This window comes from Callorhinchus milii, unplaced genomic scaffold (genome assembly GCF_018977255.1).
Source record: "Callorhinchus milii isolate IMCB2004 unplaced genomic scaffold, IMCB_Cmil_1.0 Scaffold2, whole genome shotgun sequence".
In the NCBI taxonomy this organism is placed as follows: Eukaryota; Metazoa; Chordata; class Chondrichthyes; order Chimaeriformes; family Callorhinchidae; genus Callorhinchus; species Callorhinchus milii.
In genome coordinates, this window is record NW_024704743.1 from 54871392 (window position 1) to 54892383 (window position 20992).

At 37.4% G+C, this 20992-nt stretch overlaps 1 protein-coding gene across 1 annotated transcript in view; it reads left to right on the forward strand.

Moving 5' to 3' along the window:
- Nucleotides 1–20441, forward strand: part of snx13 (sorting nexin 13) — a 43662-nt gene extending 23221 nt beyond the window's left edge. Inside the window, 15 exon segments of the mRNA XM_042331860.1 lie at nt 443–636; nt 1152–1256; nt 1452–1584; nt 4639–4676; nt 8282–8351; nt 10924–11066; nt 12699–12803; nt 13636–13717; nt 13720–13745; nt 15005–15166; nt 15310–15375; nt 16331–16476; nt 17063–17131; nt 17214–17326; nt 18553–20441. Coding sequence (XP_042187794.1) covers nt 443–636; nt 1152–1256; nt 1452–1584; nt 4639–4676; nt 8282–8351; nt 10924–11066; nt 12699–12803; nt 13636–13717; nt 13720–13745; nt 15005–15166; nt 15310–15375; nt 16331–16476; nt 17063–17131; nt 17214–17326; nt 18553–18800 — 1700 coding nt within the window. The 3' untranslated portion in view covers nt 18801–20441.
- Nucleotides 20442–20992: the final 551 nt, after the last annotated feature.

The window sequence follows — 20992 nt, forward strand, 5'->3', positions numbered from 1 at the left end:
TTAAACATAGTGATAGGTTTTCGTATGTGTCAGACACCTGGCTGGCCCAAAAAAAAGTATTCAGGGCTACAGAGCTGAAATTTTTTATTTCTAATAAATTTGCAATCAACTGGGTCCAAGCGAAAATAGCAGTTTTGTCTTGTTCTTTCAGATTATCAGCTCTCCAATTACAACTCTATTGTATGAACTTGCTGGAAATGTAGAATTTGCTGGTAATGAATTAAGATCAATAAAACTGTAGCAATGTTACTTTTACAAATATTGTGGGCATGCTATCACGTACCAGAATACAACCTCTGTATAACTGTTGGATCGTTTGAAGAATATTTTTGTTTGCCAGAAAAGGATGTGATGCTACACTACATTAACTTGATATCCTGAAATTATAATATGAAATTATTTAATGGCTCGCGCTAAAAGTTGCTTATCTTTCTTGTGACAGATTATATGCAACAGACTGGGGGACAGGCCCATCTCTTCTTCTGGTTAACTGTGGAAGGCTACCGAGTTACTGCACAGCAGCAGCTGGAAGTGTTACGCAGCCCACAAAGAGATGGAAAAAGGCAGAACAACCAGACCAAAGGATTGCTGCATGTAGCAGCTGTTGGTGTTTATGAACAGTATTTATCAGAGAAGGTAAGCTTATAATATTCCCAGTGGTTTCAAATACAGTAATTGATGAAATGCAAGATTGTTTTTCTTTTCATAAAACCAAGCATAGTTTTGGTTTTGGGCAATAGTAACGTACCCATTTTGATTTATGCGTGATATTTGTTTAGTAGAGAGAGAACCCATCCAGTTAGGAAGCTTTCTTACCCCTTTCCCTTAATGTCCATTTGTGACCAATAAATATTGTTTTCTCATTCTCTAAACATTTATGATTCCCATGCAGTCTTCTATGTGGAACAGCATTGGAACTTACTTTGTATAAAGTATTTAACAAAGGATGAGATTTATTAGGATGTTATATAACCTTCAGTTTTTAAAACAAAAGACTTACAAACAGAATTGCTCTGTTTTCTTTTCCCACTTTACTAAACTCACACATTTTTGAACGCTCTGTTATAGACAGCAGAAAGGATGAAGCAATGATGATGGTGAAAACAGTTTTTCCATTTAAAATATTAACAATTTATTTTCTCCAAATACAGGCATCTCCAAGAGTCCATGTAGATGATAATTTGGTCGCTAAATTGGCAGAGAAGTTAAATCATGAAGATCCTACTCCAGAAATATTTGATGACATTCAAAGAAAAGTAGGTTTAAAGAAATAAAAAGCCATTCTCCTTATACCTGGTGGGAAATTATGTGATTCTGCCTCCCTATATATGCCCTCCTTTTTGTGTATGTCTGTGTGACATAAGCACATAAAGGTTTTCTCTAAATGTGCAAATATAGAAATGTACATGTTTTAAGACTAAAGGTTAATTGTGTTTTACATTTATGTTAAGGTCTATGATATGATGCTGAAAGAAGAACGATTCTACCCCTCTTTCAGGCAAAACCTGCTTTATGTGCGGATGTTGGCTGAGCTAGACATGTTGAAAGACCCAAGTATCAGAGGGTCAGATGACGGAGACTTGGGTATGTGAACAATGCATTTGTCAATAGACATAACAGTCTTTCATTACCTAATCAGTCAGAAGGATAGAATCTATTAAGCTTGTGTCGTGTACATACGTGTTTGGTTTGTTTATTAGGGTTATTCCTTTCTATTGTCTAATTGACTACATCCACTCCCGAGGGCCTATTAGTGTGGTAAGAACACAGTAAAGAGGAAAGTTCTGCTTATGGGTTTCCCTTTGTGGTTGAATAGATGTAGCTCTAGGGATGTTGACTGGGTTTTGTGTGGGGAGTTACAGAGACCTGGAAGAAGTGCTTAATTTGGAGTTAGCAGAATTGGTCTTGTTACAGTACATATAATGGAATTGGTAGAAACATTAATAATCTGGGATTTCTAACACTGCTTCAAAAGAAGACTGTGCAATATTTAGAATATTAAATAAATGACTGGATCATTCACTAGCATTAATTTGATGTTTTTAGAGATGAGAGCTATTGGAAGATGATGTGCACCAATATCGTAAACAAATATAGTAACTCTGGGAACTTAAATATCTCATCTTAATTACTGTATTTGCTCCCAGTCAAGGGGTCTTTAGTAGAACTGTCATTCTTACGATCTATTTATGTCCAGTGTATGTGGATTTTGCAAAGCTTTCTATCTACATCTAGTGGTAGAAAATGGGTACAGCAGACTTTTTTTCTATTAATGTTTTAGTCCACCCTTTGTAATGTATTTCAATTCAATGTTTGATGAAGTTAGCACTGGTTATTTTTAACCAACCATTTGGTGTACCTAAAACTATACTTTTATAATGCGAGTTACAGATGGTGAGATTTCAAAAATTCCAAGTCGCTGGTGGGCAATGAGCCCACTCCTTGAAATGCTTTCTATGATGCAAGATATATAGTGGCACCATATCCAAGTGGTAACTGAATCAGTTCCCTTCAGCTCTACTCCTCACTGAATTCCAAATTGTGACCAAATCTATTTCTTCTTTCCTGAGAACTTTGTCAGCTCACCTCCAAATCCAGAAAATGAAAGCATAACAGTGTTGAAGGTTGGAGTTCCTGGTCTTCAACAGTTTTCCTCCATATCTCCAGAAATAGGCTACAAACTTGGTCTTATCCAAGCACTAAGTGGCCCATCTCAAAGATTGCTGCCTCCACAGGGAGTCTATTTCCTATGACTCTTCCTTCACAAACACCGCTGAATCAAGAAAACAATGAAAGAAACCTAAATGGGGTAGAGGAGCAAAGGGATCTAGGGGTACACATACACAATTTACTGAAAGTAGCAACGCAGGTTAATAAGGCCATTAAAAAAGGCAAACCAGGCATTGGAGTTCATTTCTAGAGGGATAGAAATGAAAAGTAAGGAAGTTATGGTAAACTGCTATAAAAACTTGGTTAGACCACACTTAAAATACTGTGTGCAGTTCTGGTCCCCACATTATGAAAGGGACGTAGAGGCACTGGAGAGGGTGCAAAGGAGATTCACAAGGATGATCCCAGAACTGAGAGGTTATACCTATCAGGAAAGGCTGAAAATGCTGGGACTCTTCTCTTGAAAAGATGAGTGTAAAGGGTTACCTGACAGAGGTCTTCAAAATGATGAATGGTTTTGATAGGGTAGACATAGGGAAGATGTTTCCACTTGTGGGGGAGACCAAAACCAAGGCCATCAATATAAAATAGTCACAAATAGATCAAATAGGGAAATTAGAAGAAATTTCTTCACACTTCCTCAACTGTCCTTTCTCCCAACACATCCGTGCCATGACCGTACTGTCTTCCCCCACCTCCACAACATTGCCCGACTCCGCCACTTCCTCACACCTCAGGCCGCTGAAACATTCATACGTGCCTTCATTATATCTGGCTCGACTATGCCAACTCCCTGCTTGTCAGCCTTCCCAACTCTTCTCTCCGAGCCTTCAAGGAGTAGCGGGAATGTGGAATTTGCTACCACAAGGAGTTGTTGAGGCAAATAGCATAGATGTATTTAAGGAAAACCTAGATAGGTACATGAAGGAGAAAGGAAGAAAAGGTTATGCTTGAAGGCTTAATTGAGGAAGGGCAGGAGGAGGCTCATGTGGAGCATAAACACCGGCATAGACCAGTTGGGCCGAATGGCCTGTTTCTGTGCTGTATATTCTAATGTATTCTAAACCAGGATATCCATTGCCTTACATCCTCTGTTTTTCTTAACCTGTTACTAATCATCCAATAAGTGGTCTTAGTTATACTGTTTGCATAGTTACCTATCTAAAGTGGAGATAAATCGAGGAACTTTAGGATCATGCAGATCATTCTAAGCCAGAACTTCTCAGTCAATTTCTTCTCTGTTTTGCCACTGTCAGTTGCCTCCTGGTACCGTTTAATGCCATTTCAAAATCTCTGAATACAAGTGTGTCTCGTATCACTGGACTTGTGTGTTTTTTACGTTGGAAAGCTAATTTGGTTTATAAACTAAGTTATCCCTAGTTTGCTGTAATCTAGTTTACAGGGATTTAACATTAATAATAAAACTGTCATGTTTGCTCAAGAAGACTGCCTTTGCGTTGATCTGCTATAAATGTCATTTGTTTGCCAAAAGCAACAGATTTTGGACTTTTTTTTGCCTTAAAAGAAAGTTAATTGTGCACCACAATTTTTATTTTGACAGAATCGGTCCCACACCCATGCAATTCAGATAATAAAGTGTAAATATCCATAAGAATGGAAATTGCTTTCGGAGTCTGTCTTGCATCATTTTTTAAATACCCATGTTAACATAGACAGTATTAATTTGAAATTTTGAGCCTAGAATCACAAATCAAGAACTCTCTAGTGCGCAACTGCCCTGTTCTTGGTTGCCTGCAGGTGCATACGTTTGTTTTACTTGGAGCCCTTTGGGCATTGAAGTGTTGGATGTTGGAAATTTGCCATGAAGTGGTCATTTTTCTTTTTAATGTTTAGGAGTGCTTTGAGTTTTTTTTATTTCAAGTACATGACCTTCTGCTGAGATTTGGTATTATTTTACAAAGCATTTTTTGCATTCTGAGCTGAAATTTTCCTCCCTCCACTCCATAGAATCCTTCAATGGCTCCCCAACTGGCAGCTTAAACTCGGTAAGTGTTTCCTATGAACTGTTGCCTAGCTTGGGTCACTTATTAACGGCATAAAATGTATATGTACAAAAAGACTAATCCATTCATTTCCCACTCCATAGATCTGATAGTTAAAGCAGCATATTTGATTTTTCCATATTTCTTTGTAATGTTTAGTGACTCTGAATTTACAGTGCTTGTGCAGGTGTTTGAATATTGGTGGATTTATTTTTTCTGGCTCAGATCCATGTCTGGAATAGATGCTTGTTTAAATAATACAGTTCCCCTGTGTCATTATATGACATAAAGCAGCCCAGCCTATGAGTAGTCAAAAGGTTGTATCTAATATCAGCAAGTTTCTGTAGTTTAACAGGATATTTTCTTTTTAGTAGATATCCTCTCTGTGTTAATACTTATATTTTTTATTAGTATTTACTATACAATGGGGGGGGAAGATAAATTGAACCAACATTTTCAAGAAGTGAATGAATGATCTACTATGTACAGATTTCATTCCTGCATGGAGTGTTATTTTACATTGGATACAATAAAATTTGCATATATATAGCGATCCTAGCTTGGGTTTCTTATTAGCCGATGACCTCTTTCACGACAAGAGACATCCAGTTCCTGACTCGTGAAAAATGGGAAACTGTCTTGACTGATATTTTCTTCAATTTGATAAATACAACTTTTGCAGGCAAACTGGTTGTGCTGCCCAATAGAGCAAAATAATACATTTGTAATTTGCTTTTTGGCTGGTGTCTATAGGCAATACTAGTCTAAACAGGAGAAGTGCAAAAAAAGCAGTTGGGCTGCCAATCAAAATAGATTAATAAATGCATGTCTCCTCATTTTTCCACTCCCTCTTCCAATACAGTTTACACTTATATAGCACCTTTCATGTCGGGAGGACTTCCCTGAGCACTGGGGCTGAAGGTGGGAGCTGAAGGGATGAGAAATGGGAAAGATGATAAAGCACGGTCAGGGGCTTGTTTTGGGACATACCCTGAAGGAGGGGAGGAAAGCAGTGAACGCAGCCAATGTACTCGCTCAGATTGGAGATTAACTAAGAGGAAATCTGTGTCCAACTAGTCAAAATACAGTCCATTAACATTGGCCCTGCCTCACTGTATTTTTTTTAATAATGCTGTTGCCAGAAAGTTACAACTTATTGGTGTCTGCAGTATAAGGAGCACCTGCCTTAATAGAATACCGATTTTGCAAAATAACCCAAAAGTCACTAACCTACTGAAGGAATCTGAAAATGGAAGAAAATTTGTGATTCGCTTAAATTGAATTGGCCTAATGGATGAGCTTCCTTATTTTTGCCGCATCTTTTATTGGGAACTAAGCTTAGAGGCCAGTGGGTCATTAATTCCACTTGTTTGCGCCATTTTGAATTAGCATTAAAAATACTGGAACCTCCACAATTCAGCCCATCTATAGTCAAACCCCAGTTTCCGAAATAAGGATTACTAAACACGTACATATCATGTGCCTATTTATATAATTTATGGAGGCTATAATATCGCTTAATATTAAAAAATCTCGACTGCAGCAGTTAGTGAATTCTGTTTCTCTTGATTTGTCATTTTAAAAAGTGACGACAAATAGCAATGTGCAATTGGCAGCAGTGGGCTGCAGAATTTATTAACTTAGAGATGAACTTGAGCCATGAGGTTGCATTCTCCATGCAATCAATTTGGCTTCTCAGTTTCCAATGTGTACCTTACTTATTCAAGTGTAATTTTAGTAAATCTTTATGTATACAATATTTTTTCACAACTAATGGTATTCTGATACTCAATAATTCAATGGAGCTGCCTCCTCTCTAGAATGAAGTAGCAGGAGTTTACAAATTCCCTTTACTCTGTCTGAATAGTTTTATTCCTGGGGCGGGTGGTGGGGGAGCGGCAGATAAAGATTAGGTTTTAATAATAATATTTGTGTTTGATACAGCTCCTTATTGCTTCAAAACGACCCAAAGTGCTTCACCGTAGTTACTGTTAGGTGGAGTGATTTTTTTGTGCAGGTAAACTTAACAGCCAATTTATGCACAGCAATGTCCTCCAAATAGCCAGGTGGTTGATTGACGACCAATTGAAGTGAAAAATTGTTTGGCCAGTACACCGGGAGAGTTTGCTGCCTCTTTTAGACTGTTGTCAGGGGTTCTTTTAACATCCACCTGAACAAGCAGATTAGACCTTGGTTTAACATCTAAACCCAAAGGACAGAACCTCTAACAATGCAGTGCTTCCCCCAACACTGCACTGAAGTCAACCTGGAATGAGAGTGCAAAGTTCCTGACTCAGATCTTGAATCCACCAACTTCTAACCCAGAGGTGACCTCCTTTTATATTATGATAGAACTTAACTGTCTCAAGAAAAGGCAAAGAGGAAATTCCTAGAATTTAATAACTTTTAATATAAATAAACTTGTGGACCAGAGACATGTTTCCACAAATCATAATTGCAAGTTGAATAAGTGTTTTAAAATAAGCAGAACTGAGTTTATAATGTGAATAAGGTCAGAATATCAAAATGCGTAAACTGCAAACGTCATGAAACTGGTCAAGTTTTTTTGCTTAAGGTTATGGAATAAGTACTACCCAGGCTAGTGAACAGACTGGTTCTTTCAAAGAATGTTTGACACATTTCTCTCTTATAATGATACAGGCTTGGAAAGTAGTAACGAATAAAGTGGCCCTGGAGGATCATAAAATACAAAACTTGGATTCTTGTTTTTTCTGCAGATTCTGATCCTAATCAAGTTGAACCTAAAAATATCAATCCACAGTATGTGCTTCATATCTAAAGTAGTCTTGTTATCAAAACCTCTTTTAAACCAGATTGTGAAGAGCTGTATTTACTATATTTGCGTTTTAGCGTGGACACGTTTGAGTCAGAAGGTTATGAGTTCAAGCCCTATGCCGATACTTTGAGCTCACAAAGATTCAGCTGATATTGCAATTACAGTACTGGGGGAGCACTGCAGTACTGTTCTTAAGAGATGTTAAACCCAGTACTGTCTGCCTCTTTAGGTGGACATCAAACATCCCACGGCACAGTTTGAAAAGAAAAGAGAGTTTCTGAGCTGGGGGTGTGTGGTAGGTAGGAGGGTGGCCGAAGGCTTGGTTGAAGAGGAGAGTTTATTATTATAAGTAGTAAATAAAGATGAGATTGCGGTGTGGTGGGACAAGCTTGAAAGGGTTGCAGAGTCTGGCTGTGTGCAGTAGGTGATTTTAACATGCAGTTGATGAAAAAGCTCCCTGAGTGAGTCGTTGTCTCTGGTAATGATAATTAAGCTGTCTGACATAGTCAGCCGCGGTATCTTGTTGAAGCCAATACCTCCATTGATGTCAGCACCAGCTGTTGAAACAAGTATTTAACTTTCACAGAAGAAAGTTACATTATACATTCATGTTCTTTGTAACAATTTGATGTTTAATAGGTCTGCCATACAGGCTTTATTTACTTATTCAGTTTCCAATTTTGTGATTATTGAACATAAACTATTCTTAGTAAATCAAAATCTTTTGAGTGTGTAAGAATTTTTTTTATAAACTTGACATGAAGAGTATAAAGTAAAATGTATTATTATTCTCTTCCCCCCTCCTCAAAAGTCTCTGGATGATCTTTCAAATGCTAGTTCTGAAGACTCATTGCAACTACAAGCATATATTAGTGATACCGGTAAGTGATGAGTTACTGGTAAGTGATATTAAGTGATATTACATTAATTACCATGACATTGGACAAAACATTAGGACATAAGAAATGCTGGTTTATTTGCATTTTATTCATAGCTATTGTTTGCCTTGACTGAGAAACTGGCAGAGGAAGTGTCCACTGAAGTTAAACTGTCATTCACATGTGGGAAATGTACTTGCAAAATGGCTGCATTAATTGAAATACTCCATGCAGCCTGCATAGCAAGTTGGAAAAATTGTCACTTCAGAACAGTAATTGTGTCTAAAAATAGTAATAATAATAATAATCCTTGCATTTGATATAGCGCTTTTCACGTCGGGAGGACGTCCCAAAGCGCTTCACAGAACACACTGTAAAGTGAATTGACTGTATATTTGTGGGTGAACGCGGCAGCCAATTGCGCACAGCGATGTCCCACAAACAGTCGTAGATTGAAAATGACCAATTTATTATTGTTTTTTGTTTTGGAGGGATTATTATTAGGTGTGTGGAGTAAGGAAACTTGCCCAAGGTTTTGCCCTGTGCCTGGAATTGAACTCAGGTCTCTCGCTTGCAAAGCGAGTGCTCTAACCACTGAGCTACAGGACTCCACTGAAAAATAATTAAAATTTTTAATTTAGAGTCCTGTAGACTTTATTGGAGTCCTGTAGCTCAGTGGTTAAAGCACTCGCTTTGCAAGCAAGAGACCTGGGTTTGATTCCCGGCAGGGTGAAACTTTGGGCAAGTTTTCTTACTCCACACGCCTGAAAAAAATAATAAAATATTGGTCATTTCAATCCACGACTGCTTGTGGGACACTGCTGCGCAATTGGCTGCCGCATTTCGCTCACAAATATACAGTCAATTCACTTTACAGTATATTCTGTGAAGCGCTTTGAGATGTCTATAAGACGTGAAAAGCGCTATATATGCAAGGATTATTATTATAAAATACTGAAACCCACAGTTAACGCACAAATCAGTGGTTTATCAACATAGGCAATCTATATAGCTCTGGCTACCAAACTTCACATCAACTGGCCTGAGCTAACTCGGAGCACCCTCCGCAACCCCCGTCCATTAAATTGGAAATATTTAATTTGAATAGGGAAAGCTTTTTTTGATGCTGTTTGGAACATGATGGACAACAGACAATCAATATTGCCATTAAATCTGTTAACACCATTTTATCGGTGTAGCTCAATGTGGTAGTAATTAAATAAGGCAGTCCAGTCCCCATAGATTCCAATTATTATTCTTACTTTGCACATACTGTATTCATGCTGGTTTATCCATTTTTATGTCTGTCTGAACTGTTTCTTTGATTTACATGCCTTTTCAATGAGATTAATCTATTTGTATATTCTAACCAGTTGACCTATACACTGTAAAAAAAACTTTTCATTCATACTTTTCACTATTCACACATCATATTGCAAACATTTTTGTAACCATTATGTAATCAACAACAAATTGCATTTATATAGCGACTTTCACGTCGGAAGTATGTCTCGACGTAATGGTAGACAATTGGGTTTAATATTCATTTGCAATTAAATGTCTCATTCTGACAAGTAAGAACAATATTGGTTCAAAAATGTTGTTTTCAAATCTGTTTGTGTGGGACATGCTTAAAAGTGTAATATTATACCAGGTTGCACATTGCATCAATACTCTTGTCACCTAATCCATCTGTTGTTTCCTACACATTTTATTTTTGTTTTCTTAATTTTCCATCTGCTCTCTATTACTTTAACAAACATATAACTGCATATCATTTTTTAAAAAAGGTTAAGACATTTAGGAAATTGTTCAATAATTCTGCAGTATATTTAATGTGACAGCACTTCATTTGAAACAGAAAAAAAACTTATTGCATTCCAGTAATTGTGCCCTAAGAAGCTAAATTAAAGGTAATTGTTTACATTTGTTTGTGTTTTTCAAGGCAAGGGAAGTCAGTGGTGGGGAATGGAACATTTTCCAATTTCAGGTATTCAGGGTCAGCTTCAGGCACTCCCAGGTTGTGTCTAGCACATCCAGCTTCATAGTAAAGTTGCTGCTTCTCTACCCCCACCAATATACCTCAGTCCTACCCTCAATGAAGCATCTCTCCTTCTTACTGCAGCAATGGGAACATTTCTTTTATTTCCCTTGACCAAAGTCCTTATTTCTGAGTTAGTTTGAAAAAATAGGGTCCATTTTGTTCTCGGAACTTGGAAGTGCTAACTAGAAACCCTAATGCCCTCCTCTAATACAGGCCTCTAGACTGGCAGAACCTATCATTTTGGGTTAGATTCTGAGATAAACGCCAGAGGTGAAAAACAGCATATCAAACTACTGACATCCTGATTCCTCCATAGATTTTTTTTGTTGACAAAACGAAAGGAGGGGAGAGACATGACTATATATCTACTCATTTCACATTAGTTTTCCATGCTGCAGTTACCTTCATTGTCATATTTCCTCATCTTTCCTGTCCCATTTTCATCCATCTTTGTGTTTCCCATCCTTCCTCTTCCCTCCCTTGTTTCCTTTTAACTAGTCCATGCTGACTGTGAACCATATCCTGTGGCAGGAGTATGCAATGACCATGGCAAGACGTACGCTCTCTATGCAATCACTGTCACGAGGAGAAACCCAGATGGCATTGAGGACATGTGGAAGACCTACCGCCGCTACAGTGACTTCCATGACTTTCACATGCGGATCACGGAGCAGGTAAACCTGGCTTAAAATATCTTTGCAGTCTATGAACGTAATTCAGAAAAGGATAGAATTATTCTATGTGTACTGTTGTAGTAAGATGTAAATTATGTATGGTCAGACCACATTGAGGGCACCAAACTTAATGTTTGTGTTTACCCTGTTGTGTTTAATTGGAACTGGATTTGTAGTTGAATGCAAATTGTTGATCAGTTTCAGGTATGCATATCGTTTGGCCCTTAGTGATTGCTTCTTTCTTCCCTCATATCCTGGAAAGTTTGTTTTGTCTTTGCAGAGTCTTCAGCCACAGAATACACAGTCACTCCACTTTACAGTACATTCTGTGAAGCACTTTGAGATCTCAATAAGGCACTAAATCAAATGGAAGGATTATTATTAAACTCCTGTGTGCCATTTATTTTTGAGGTCTGAGCCATATAAACAGCATGCCTAATGGCGATCATTGTAAAATCTATTCCTTATGGAGAGGCTGGTTCCTGTCACATTGGGAAGTCTTTGAAGAAGCTTACATTGTAGCTGGTTCAGAAAGGCTAGCTGCAGTACACTTATAAAGGCATCTAAGCAAATTCATCTTGTAACAGATGCTATGTGTATTAGAATGCAAATGTTTGATCAGTGCATTTTTTTAATGTTTTTAATATTTGCTTTTATTGTCTGGTGATAGGTGTAAGCAGATAGGGCTTAACAATAACACACTTCATGCTACAAAATTCTGCGTCTCTTCTCTTCCTCTTCCCCCCCACCATAAGACAAGGCAATATATCATATTAACTGTATCATCTCAGTTAACACTTTTCCAAAACAGCTGGATAAGTACCTGCTAGAGAATATGATCATTAGTGTGTAAGTGATTCCTGAGCTATTGGCTCTATATCTATATATTAGGGAAAGCTAATTGGTCAAATTTAGTTTTTGGCTGTGAATTAAGTCTGCTGTAGGAACTGTATTATGTCCTCCTCCTCTCCCTGTTCACTCCTTAATTTTTCCTTCCACTATTTCTCCTTTCCTTCCCCTCCCTCAAATATCTGTAATTTAATTTTAAAAAATTCTGCAGTCATTAGTTGGGTTTAAAATATGCATCTGCATAGTGCATGTGCAGTTCTTTCTGCCTGGCACTGTGTGTATGCAACGCAGGGTTTAAGAAATTGTAGAATTTTGCAGTTTCGCCAGTACTCACTGAGCATGGGAACTCAAAATTGTCCTTGGGAAAGAGAGCAATTGTTGAAGTATCACATGAAATGCGTGAGATTTGGCAGGACTGGAAGCTGAACAGCTGCCACTAAAAAAAAAGTAGTTGACGAAAGTTGTAAACTCTGCCCTATGCTAATCTGCCTGAATTCTTACAATTTAACACCTGTAAAAAAGAATAACTGGATTAGTTTACCATTTTAACAGCTGGAGTCTGGGTATACCATGTAGAGGCCATTTTTACAGGGTTCAGATTATATACTTAGCAAGAATACAAGCTGCCGAAGTGTTTGGTTTATTACATTTATTGATTACTGGAGGAGAACTTGAAACTGTGGCTTTATACAGTACCATCACTCCACTGTAATTGTTGCAAGTGATCTAAAATGTTTGTTTTACGTGAAAAATGAAGTGCCCTATTATATTCCCTTTGCTCAGTTTGAAAACGTTTCAAGTTTAAAACTGCCAGGAAAAAAGACATTTAATAACATGGACAAAGATTTCCTGGAAAGAAGAAAAAAAGATCTTAATGCCTATCTACAGGTAATTCACACTTGTTTTATTGTATTGCATGATTATTTACAGCTATTTATAAATTGCTTCAGTTAGGATTAGTTGCCGTATGTACAATTGAAGCAATCAGTGGCATTGCATAACATGTCCAATGAAGTCAACCACAGGTATTAAAAACAGAAGATGTATAATAACAATGCGGTCTTTGGGAAATGAACAAAATGCAGCACATAACTCCTAAATCAGAAATTGAAACAATGATCTAATCCTCAGCATTTTTAGCCAAGTAGAAATTTTGAAAATTTCCCAATATTTTATTAAACTAATTAACAGCTTCCTTTGTTATGTCTCCTGTTCGATCCAACCCCACCATCAGTGTGCAAGCTTTCAGCCATTCTGCCCCCACTCTCTTGAACTTCATTCCAGATTTTGTCTGCCTCGCATCTTCCCTTCCCACTTATAAAGGCATTTTTAAAACCTCTCTGACGTCACTTTCAGTCATCTCCCCCACCCCACCCCGTCCTCCCACCCCAGCTCAATTGTTCAGTCAGCTGTGTAAAATGCTTTGAGATGACCAGCTGACAGGAAAGGCACAATATAAATGTAAATTGTCAAGTTGTAAACACCAAATCGAAAACCCCCAACAAAGCATTCGGGCTTGAAACATCTTTTCAGTTTGCTTATCAATGTCCGTAGGATCCTTATCATCTCAAGCAGTGATGATGCAGATAGCAGTTTCATTACCAAGTATAGATGATTAAAATAATAGTCTTGCCATGTAACAATTAATCCAATCCATATCATCTTGGGTTTAAATAATTGTATTTTACCCTTCTATAATTGTTTATCTCTTTTTATTCAGTTATTGTTGAACCCTGAAACAATAAAAGGTTGTCCAGCTTTGGTCCCATATGTGAATGACTTTCTGGAAAATAAAGCTTATAGCAAGGAAAGGGTGACTTTGCTCGTAAGGTAAGTCTGCCATCTGTTGACCAGAGACTGTAGTGCAGTTGTATCAAAAGTTCTTCAATTCATAAACATGGAAAAAGTATTGTATCATTGTACCAATCCAGTTGTTTAAATAATATAAAGGCAAAGGTTTAGTTTGTACTGCATTAAGTTTTATGTGAAATAAAAAAATTTTTTTTTCAGTTTAGAATAGTTCCAAGTTATAACCTACCACCGGCATTTAATATTGATGGTTCAGAGTCCTCCTTTGAGGACATTTTTTAATTAAGTTTGATTTTGTATTTTAAATATTTACACTAATAAAACTTTTGCTTAATAATGGTTTTCACAATGAAAAATGCTGTACGTTTGAGAAATCTACTTTAGTCTGCAAAAAGTGAAAATGTTTAACATGATTTGTGAATTATTTTTTGGACCAAATAGAATTCAATTGAAAGTAAAAAATAGTTATATAGTTCTCTTCATGTCGTGCAGGTGTCCCAAGCTGGTGGAATTTATACATTAATGCAACTTTTATACCGAAATAGTTTTAATATAGAGTCCCATAGAGTAGTGGTTCCGTGCTTGCCTCGCACATGAGGTTTGATTCCTGGGCAGGGCGAAACCTTAGGCAAGTTTCCTTACTCCATATGCCTTTGTTTACCTAGCAATAAGTAGGAACTCATTTATTAGTCAATTGGCGGATCGCTCTCCGGTAATAAATCCTCACAAAAAACATTTTAGTAACTTAATCCATGACTATTTGTGGGACACTGCTGTGCCCAATTGGCTGCCGCATTTCACCTGCAAAATATACAGTCAAATCACTTTTACAATATATTCTGTGAAGCGCTTTGGGACATCTCAGTGACGTGAAAAGGCGCTATATGACATGCAAAGATTATTTTATTATTATATAACTTCGTCCCTCCCATCTCCTGGCAGAAACTTTTATGTAATCTACTTGTTTCCTAAAACCTACCTCAAAAGATATTGATCCATTCCCACATCTTTTCATTTCAATCCTCCCCTAACAATACAGAAAACTGTTGCTTTTCTTTGAACTTTCTCTAGTACTTTAATATCTGAAGACAGGAGGGTTGGTATTCTCAAAGAATGAGAGCAAATGAACCAAAAGGTTGTCTTTTTCTTTTACGATCTTCTGCATCTATTCTTTTGGATGGGGGTAGTGTCCCAATGCTCGTGAACGCTACCCTGTGTGAAAGGTGCTATATAAATGTAAGTTGGCTTTGTTGTATTCTGCAACTTATTTGTGTTTCCAGATGGATACCCTTGTGAATCCGCTTCGTAACTCGATGAGAAACGTTTCAAATGCCGTTAAGTCTTTTCCAGACAGCCTGGCAGAAGGAATGACAAAAGTGTCAGACAACATGGGGAAAATGTCTGATAAACTGGGACATGAACTCAAGCACAGCATTTTAAAGGTATCAGTTTGTTAACTTTCCTATGTTGTTAACACTAGGTGTGTTGGAGAAGTAGGCATTTCCAAATTTTCGACATGTATTACTTTTCTGAAATTGAGTACTGAATCAAGCAGTACTGAATTACATCTTTAACTTTATTGCAGGTTCCACCATTGAAGCCAGAAGAAGATTTTGAACATATTCGTGTTTCTGTCCTGCTGGATGACAATGTGAGCTTTTTTAAAAAAACAATGAATGCTTAATGTTGAAAGTAAATAGATTTTTTATGTTTTATAAAAAGGTTTAAGAGATTTAGGAAGAACTTGCATTTTTGTCACAAAAGCTAATTCTAAATAATCAATTGTAAACGTCTCAAAGCATTTCACAAGTAATTACTGTTGCTTTTAGTGACAGGTATGAGTTTAATGACTTCATGGCTTCACGACACTTCATATGCATATTTTAAGCACTGCGCTGAAGTGTTGAGTTAGACCCACAGCATGAAATGCCTGAGAGAATTGCTATCATCTTCCTGCTCCAGCTCGGACACACATCCCTCCCCATTGAGTGATTGTTCCACTAGTTGGAGAGGTGTGGAGTTTAAGCAGCAGCTGCTTACTTCTCCGCAGGCCAATCGAGGTGGATTCCAGGTGCTGGATATTTGAATCATGTTCACAAACTCCAGGTAACACCTTCCAGCAGCTTTGACCCAAGCCTCAGAGTTTCCTCATCAGATATCTGGCTGACATCTGCCTTCAGCATGATGGTAGGATCTTTACAGAACAGTTTGTGACCTGCCAGCCACCTTGATGTTCTCGAGGTAGAAGTCCATGCCATGTACCACGTTTACTCAGCACCAGTTGCTTAATTCAGATCCTCACTTGAGGGGCCTTGGCAAATAATCGTGCCCGCTGTGACGTCGACTCCCCTCCAGAGTGTGTAGCGACATATCAGTGTAGGCCAGAGCAGCCACTTCCCGTATTTGCCACAATCCACCTCGCTGCTTGATCCTGGACTTCGCAAATGGGTCAGAGGAAGTCTGTCCACTGCCTCTCAGGAGCTCAGAACTATGAAGGCTACATTTCAGACTTGCTGACTCTATCTGAATATATGGAATTCATAAGTACAAATGCAAAGGGTCTGCATTGAGCATCTTAGAGAATAAACTTTCTTTTTCTTATACAGGTTGATGATAATATTCCTCTCAAAGTTATGCTCCTCCTAATGGATGAAGTGTTTGATTTGAAAGAAAGAAACCACTGGTTGAGAAGGAACATCAAAAATTTGCTTCAGCAGCTTATCCGAGCCACCTATGGAGATACAATCAACAGGTTTGTCAAAAACAGTGGAAAAATTGGTAGATTGCTGCTGTTTTTGAAATTGTATTGATTTGTTGTGTATCATGCACTGAATTGATTTTTGGGAAAACCGCTTTTTTTTGGTCAGCTGGGTGTCTGATGCATGCAGAAAACCATCACCATGCTAAGAGTATACAAACCAGATGGAGAATTCCACATAGTTATGCCACTTACATGTGGAAGTTCCTGTATCTGGAGTAGAAATGTGCAATGTATCTCTGGAGGGATGAACCCCGCTCACCTAATTCCAGAGAGTATTAGGAGTAGCTGCAGGGATATCAGGAGCAAAATGGGAATAATTACTGCCCCCGGTGAGCATCCAAATCCTATTGATCCCAGGCTGGCAGGTCTGCCATCAGCAGTGTCTTAGTGTACTGACAAACCTCCTAGTTCAAGAGAGTGCACTACTGAGATCGCCACAGTGGGTTGATAATCATGAAGACAAACAACTGTTTAAGCGACTCAGACTGCTGAGAAGCATCTTTTGAAATAACTTAAAAACTTGAATACTGAATGAAAACAGCTGGTTTATTTCGAATTCAATTTTTTTTGTTTCCAGAAAAATTGTAGACCATGTTGATTGGATGACTTCCCCAGAGCAAGTGGCAGAAACTGTGAAACGGTTCAGGTAAACGCAATGCACGCTTAATTTACTTTTATCTTGTTCTCTTCATTTTTTTTCAAAAAATGAAATTTGTTTTCGTCCGCAGAGATTCATTTTGGCCCAATAGTATCTTAGCAGAGACTCCACCACTCAGGGAAAAGGAGATACGAATGAGGACAAGAGTTGCTGCTAAGACAAAGATGCTGGTAATTATGCCAGGTGAGGGAGATTTATAGTTCACTTTTTTTTAATATATATATACATATATATATCTCCAGTTCCTAAGTGTTGAACGCTGAGATAATCTGGAGTTGCAGAGTGCATACAATTCCTATCACGAGAACACAAATACCGCTACCAGTAAGAGAATTGATTTTGTAACAATTTCTTATTCTTCCTCCTTTCCTCTTAAATGAAGATTTATTTTTCAAATGTAAGCAGGAGATGATTTATTCTTATTAAAGGTAGACATTCTTCAAATGAAGTTTGTATTCTGTAATCTATGAACAACCAGAAACGTATTCTGATTTATTGACAGTAAGATGATCCTCGTGCATTATTAGTTTAAAAAAAAGCATATTTGAATAGGAATAGGCTATTTGGGAAATCAAACTCACACTTCCATATTTCTTGTACAAATCTACCTATTATGGACTCTAACTCATGTGTTCAATTCCCTGAAGGATGGTTCCTACCAAAGATCTTCATGATCCTCAATAATCAAATAAAACCGAGGATATCCTATCTAGATATCCATCCATTCACATGTCCATTATTGAATACTAACTCTTTCCACAATAGCATTTGCTTGGCAATAGCAACAGATATCAATGTTTATGTTACCTTTATTTTTAGCAGTCTTTTTGACTAAAAAATGCTGACTTCCAGGTCATAAGATCGCTTCATCAAGGTCGTCACTTTCTGTGTGTTGCACATGCATGCCGTGTGCAGGCAGCGCAGCTAACATCCCTCTTTGGTTTGTGAAAGGGTGAAGACTCATACATAATACTAATCTTTGCATTTGATACAGCACCTTATCACATTGTTGGGACATCTCAAATCACTTCACAGAAAATACAGTTAAGTATATTTTATGGGCAAAACGCAGCAGCCAGTGTTCCACAAGCAATTGACGGATTTAAGTTTTTTTTTCAAGATTGTGGATTACATTATCAGAAGAATGGATATTTAATCTATATGGCTAATTCAGTATATGTTTATTTCTTTATACTTTTTGAATAAAAGACAAGGGATGTTTGTGGTAGAAATATTTTACCTTGAGCAGTATTAATATCAGAAGTTTCCATATTGGATGTGGCACAACTTGATGTAGACACAAACTGCCTCAGATTTTAGCTGTCACATTAAGTATATTTGATTTGTTTTTAACCTTAACGTTGTGAAGTTTCCTCGAAATGAGCTGTGACCTAATGTTTCTTTTGCAGATGAGCTAAAACATATTATTGGAGCTGAAACTGCACGGAAGGGCATTCTGCGAGTCTTTGAAATGTTCCAGCACAACCAGTTAAACCGTAGGCTGGTCCACGTCTTTCTAGAGGGCTTCCTGGAAACGCTTTTTCCTCAGTACAAATTTCACGAGCTCTTCATCAAATTGCATTCTCGATCTGAGCGGATACAAAAATACAAGCAAAAATTCCCGTCTGCTCAAGTTCCTTCTTCTCAAAAGAGGTGACGCTTCCAAACCTGAAAACTCTGCCCTTTGGACATTGTCTTGTGTACCTGCCCTATGACCAATCTATGTTGCAACAGTTTCTCTGGGGCTCTGATACACGCACAGCTCTGATTACAATGCGATCCTCTTTGTGCCAGCATCTAAAGCCACACCTCAGTGGCTTACTTCAGAAGATATTGTGTGATTCTGCTGTTCTTGATTTCAAAATGCACTTTTTTCTCATAATATCCCTGTATACCGGAACTGGTTTACATTTGTTATTACATTTGTTCAAAACTCACCATTGAGAAAGGTGTATCCATTTTTCATAGATGTGTCCATTTGCAGATGTTTGAAAGATGCTTCTTTTCAGTTGTTCCCTTGTAGCTTGCTGGCATTGAAAGTGGAGATTCAGTCCCTGAGCCAGTTAATGGGAGTAGCAGCATTGCTTTATAAGGATAGAGCAAAGCACAATTATAATTTTGTATTTGATTGATATTAATGTTCTGAAGTTGAAAAATATCCTGCACAATTTAAATGTACGTGCAAGTTTGAGAGAATGTGATGGTAATAGAAATTGGTTTTAAAAAGAAAGCATTATAAGAGTTTGGAAATGAAAGGCCCCAGAGAGTATGGATGAACATTCCTGGTGGCAGGAATACTTTTCTAGGGTTTTAGGTTAATTGGATATGATCTGATTTCACTGGAAAGTCATTGCTTAATCTGAGAACCACAAGCTGGGTTGATTTGTACCCCACTGTTGCACTCCCGGGAACAGAACTGAATGGAGAAGAATGTTCTTTTGCATTCATTTGTGTTTGATCCATTATTTAAGGAGATACTGAGCCGTGTGTTTTCATACAACTATAAAGTCTTCAGAGATGATTGTAGCTTTTATTGTACAGAGATTTTAATTCTAATTCAGAGTTGGGTGTGTCAAAAGTACAAATATGTGCTCTGATTAGTCTTGGAAAAGAATTGATCAATATAGCATTGTCGCTCTAGCAAATCTAATTGAGTAGCCTTAAATGCTCTGTTTAAAAATACAGTTTACTTACTTTAATCTGTTGAGACTCTCTCTTGCTGCTGGTTCTCACTAATGTACTGGTAAATATTGCCACAGAAATAAAGTGCCGATTTCTACAGTCGTCAAAAAAAATGATCTGTAATGGCATTATATATACTATGAAATTTTGTTTCTGGCAAAGATCTTTGACAGCTAATTTAATGAGGCCCCAACCACCTAGTTTATACTGAAATTTTAATTTTGTGCAATATTTCTTTAGCATACGTGCATTTAAATAGATTGTATAATGAAATATTTTAATGTTTTGAAATGTATGTTTAACATTCTTATTAACCCAACAACTTGCATTCTGTTGTTGATGCATTGGTTTATTTAAGGACTTGTTTTAAAAGTCTTGTTAGTCACTCCTTGTAAGACTCACTTGTCACGGATGAGGTTTCCTCATCCGAGCACGGCTTGTAAACTACAGGGGAAATCGAAGAAAGCACATGGTAAATACCTGTTAATGAATTTGTGCATATCATTGTACAGTGTCAACAGTGTGCCTAATTGTACTGTCAATTTTGTTTCTTATTCTGTAATGAAAGAACAAATGTAAATCAGAATGTTATGGTGGTTTTTAATAGACTGAAGAAGAAAAAAACAATTTTTGAGTTTGCATTATGCTATTAAAATGTTCAGTAGAACAGATGACAAAAATATCACACTAAATAAAGTATTAACTGAAATCTCGCTTTTACTTGTATTTTTCATACAATTTTAATTATGATGCCCAGACCAATGTGAAATTAAGCTATTGAATCTTCAACAACTGGAAACACAAAAAAAGGCCTCAGTTTTAATAGGTTTGAAATTGTTAGGCAGCAGCAGTGAATCTATTGGGTTATTCCTCCTGGAAGTTTGCCCAATGCAGCTACATATAATGGTAATCCTTATATTTGATATAGCGGCTTATCACGTTATCGATGTGTCCCAAAGCACTTCACAGGATATTCTGTAAAGCCGGTGCGACTCTGTATTTTCTGAGCAAACATGGCAGCCAATTTTCGCACAGCAATATGCCACAAACGGTCATGAATGAATGACCAATTTAATTTTGGAGATTGTGGGCCAGAAGACTTAAAAAAATGGAAGGATATCATACATTATGAAATCATACAATATTAAATGTAATATTGCTCTGATG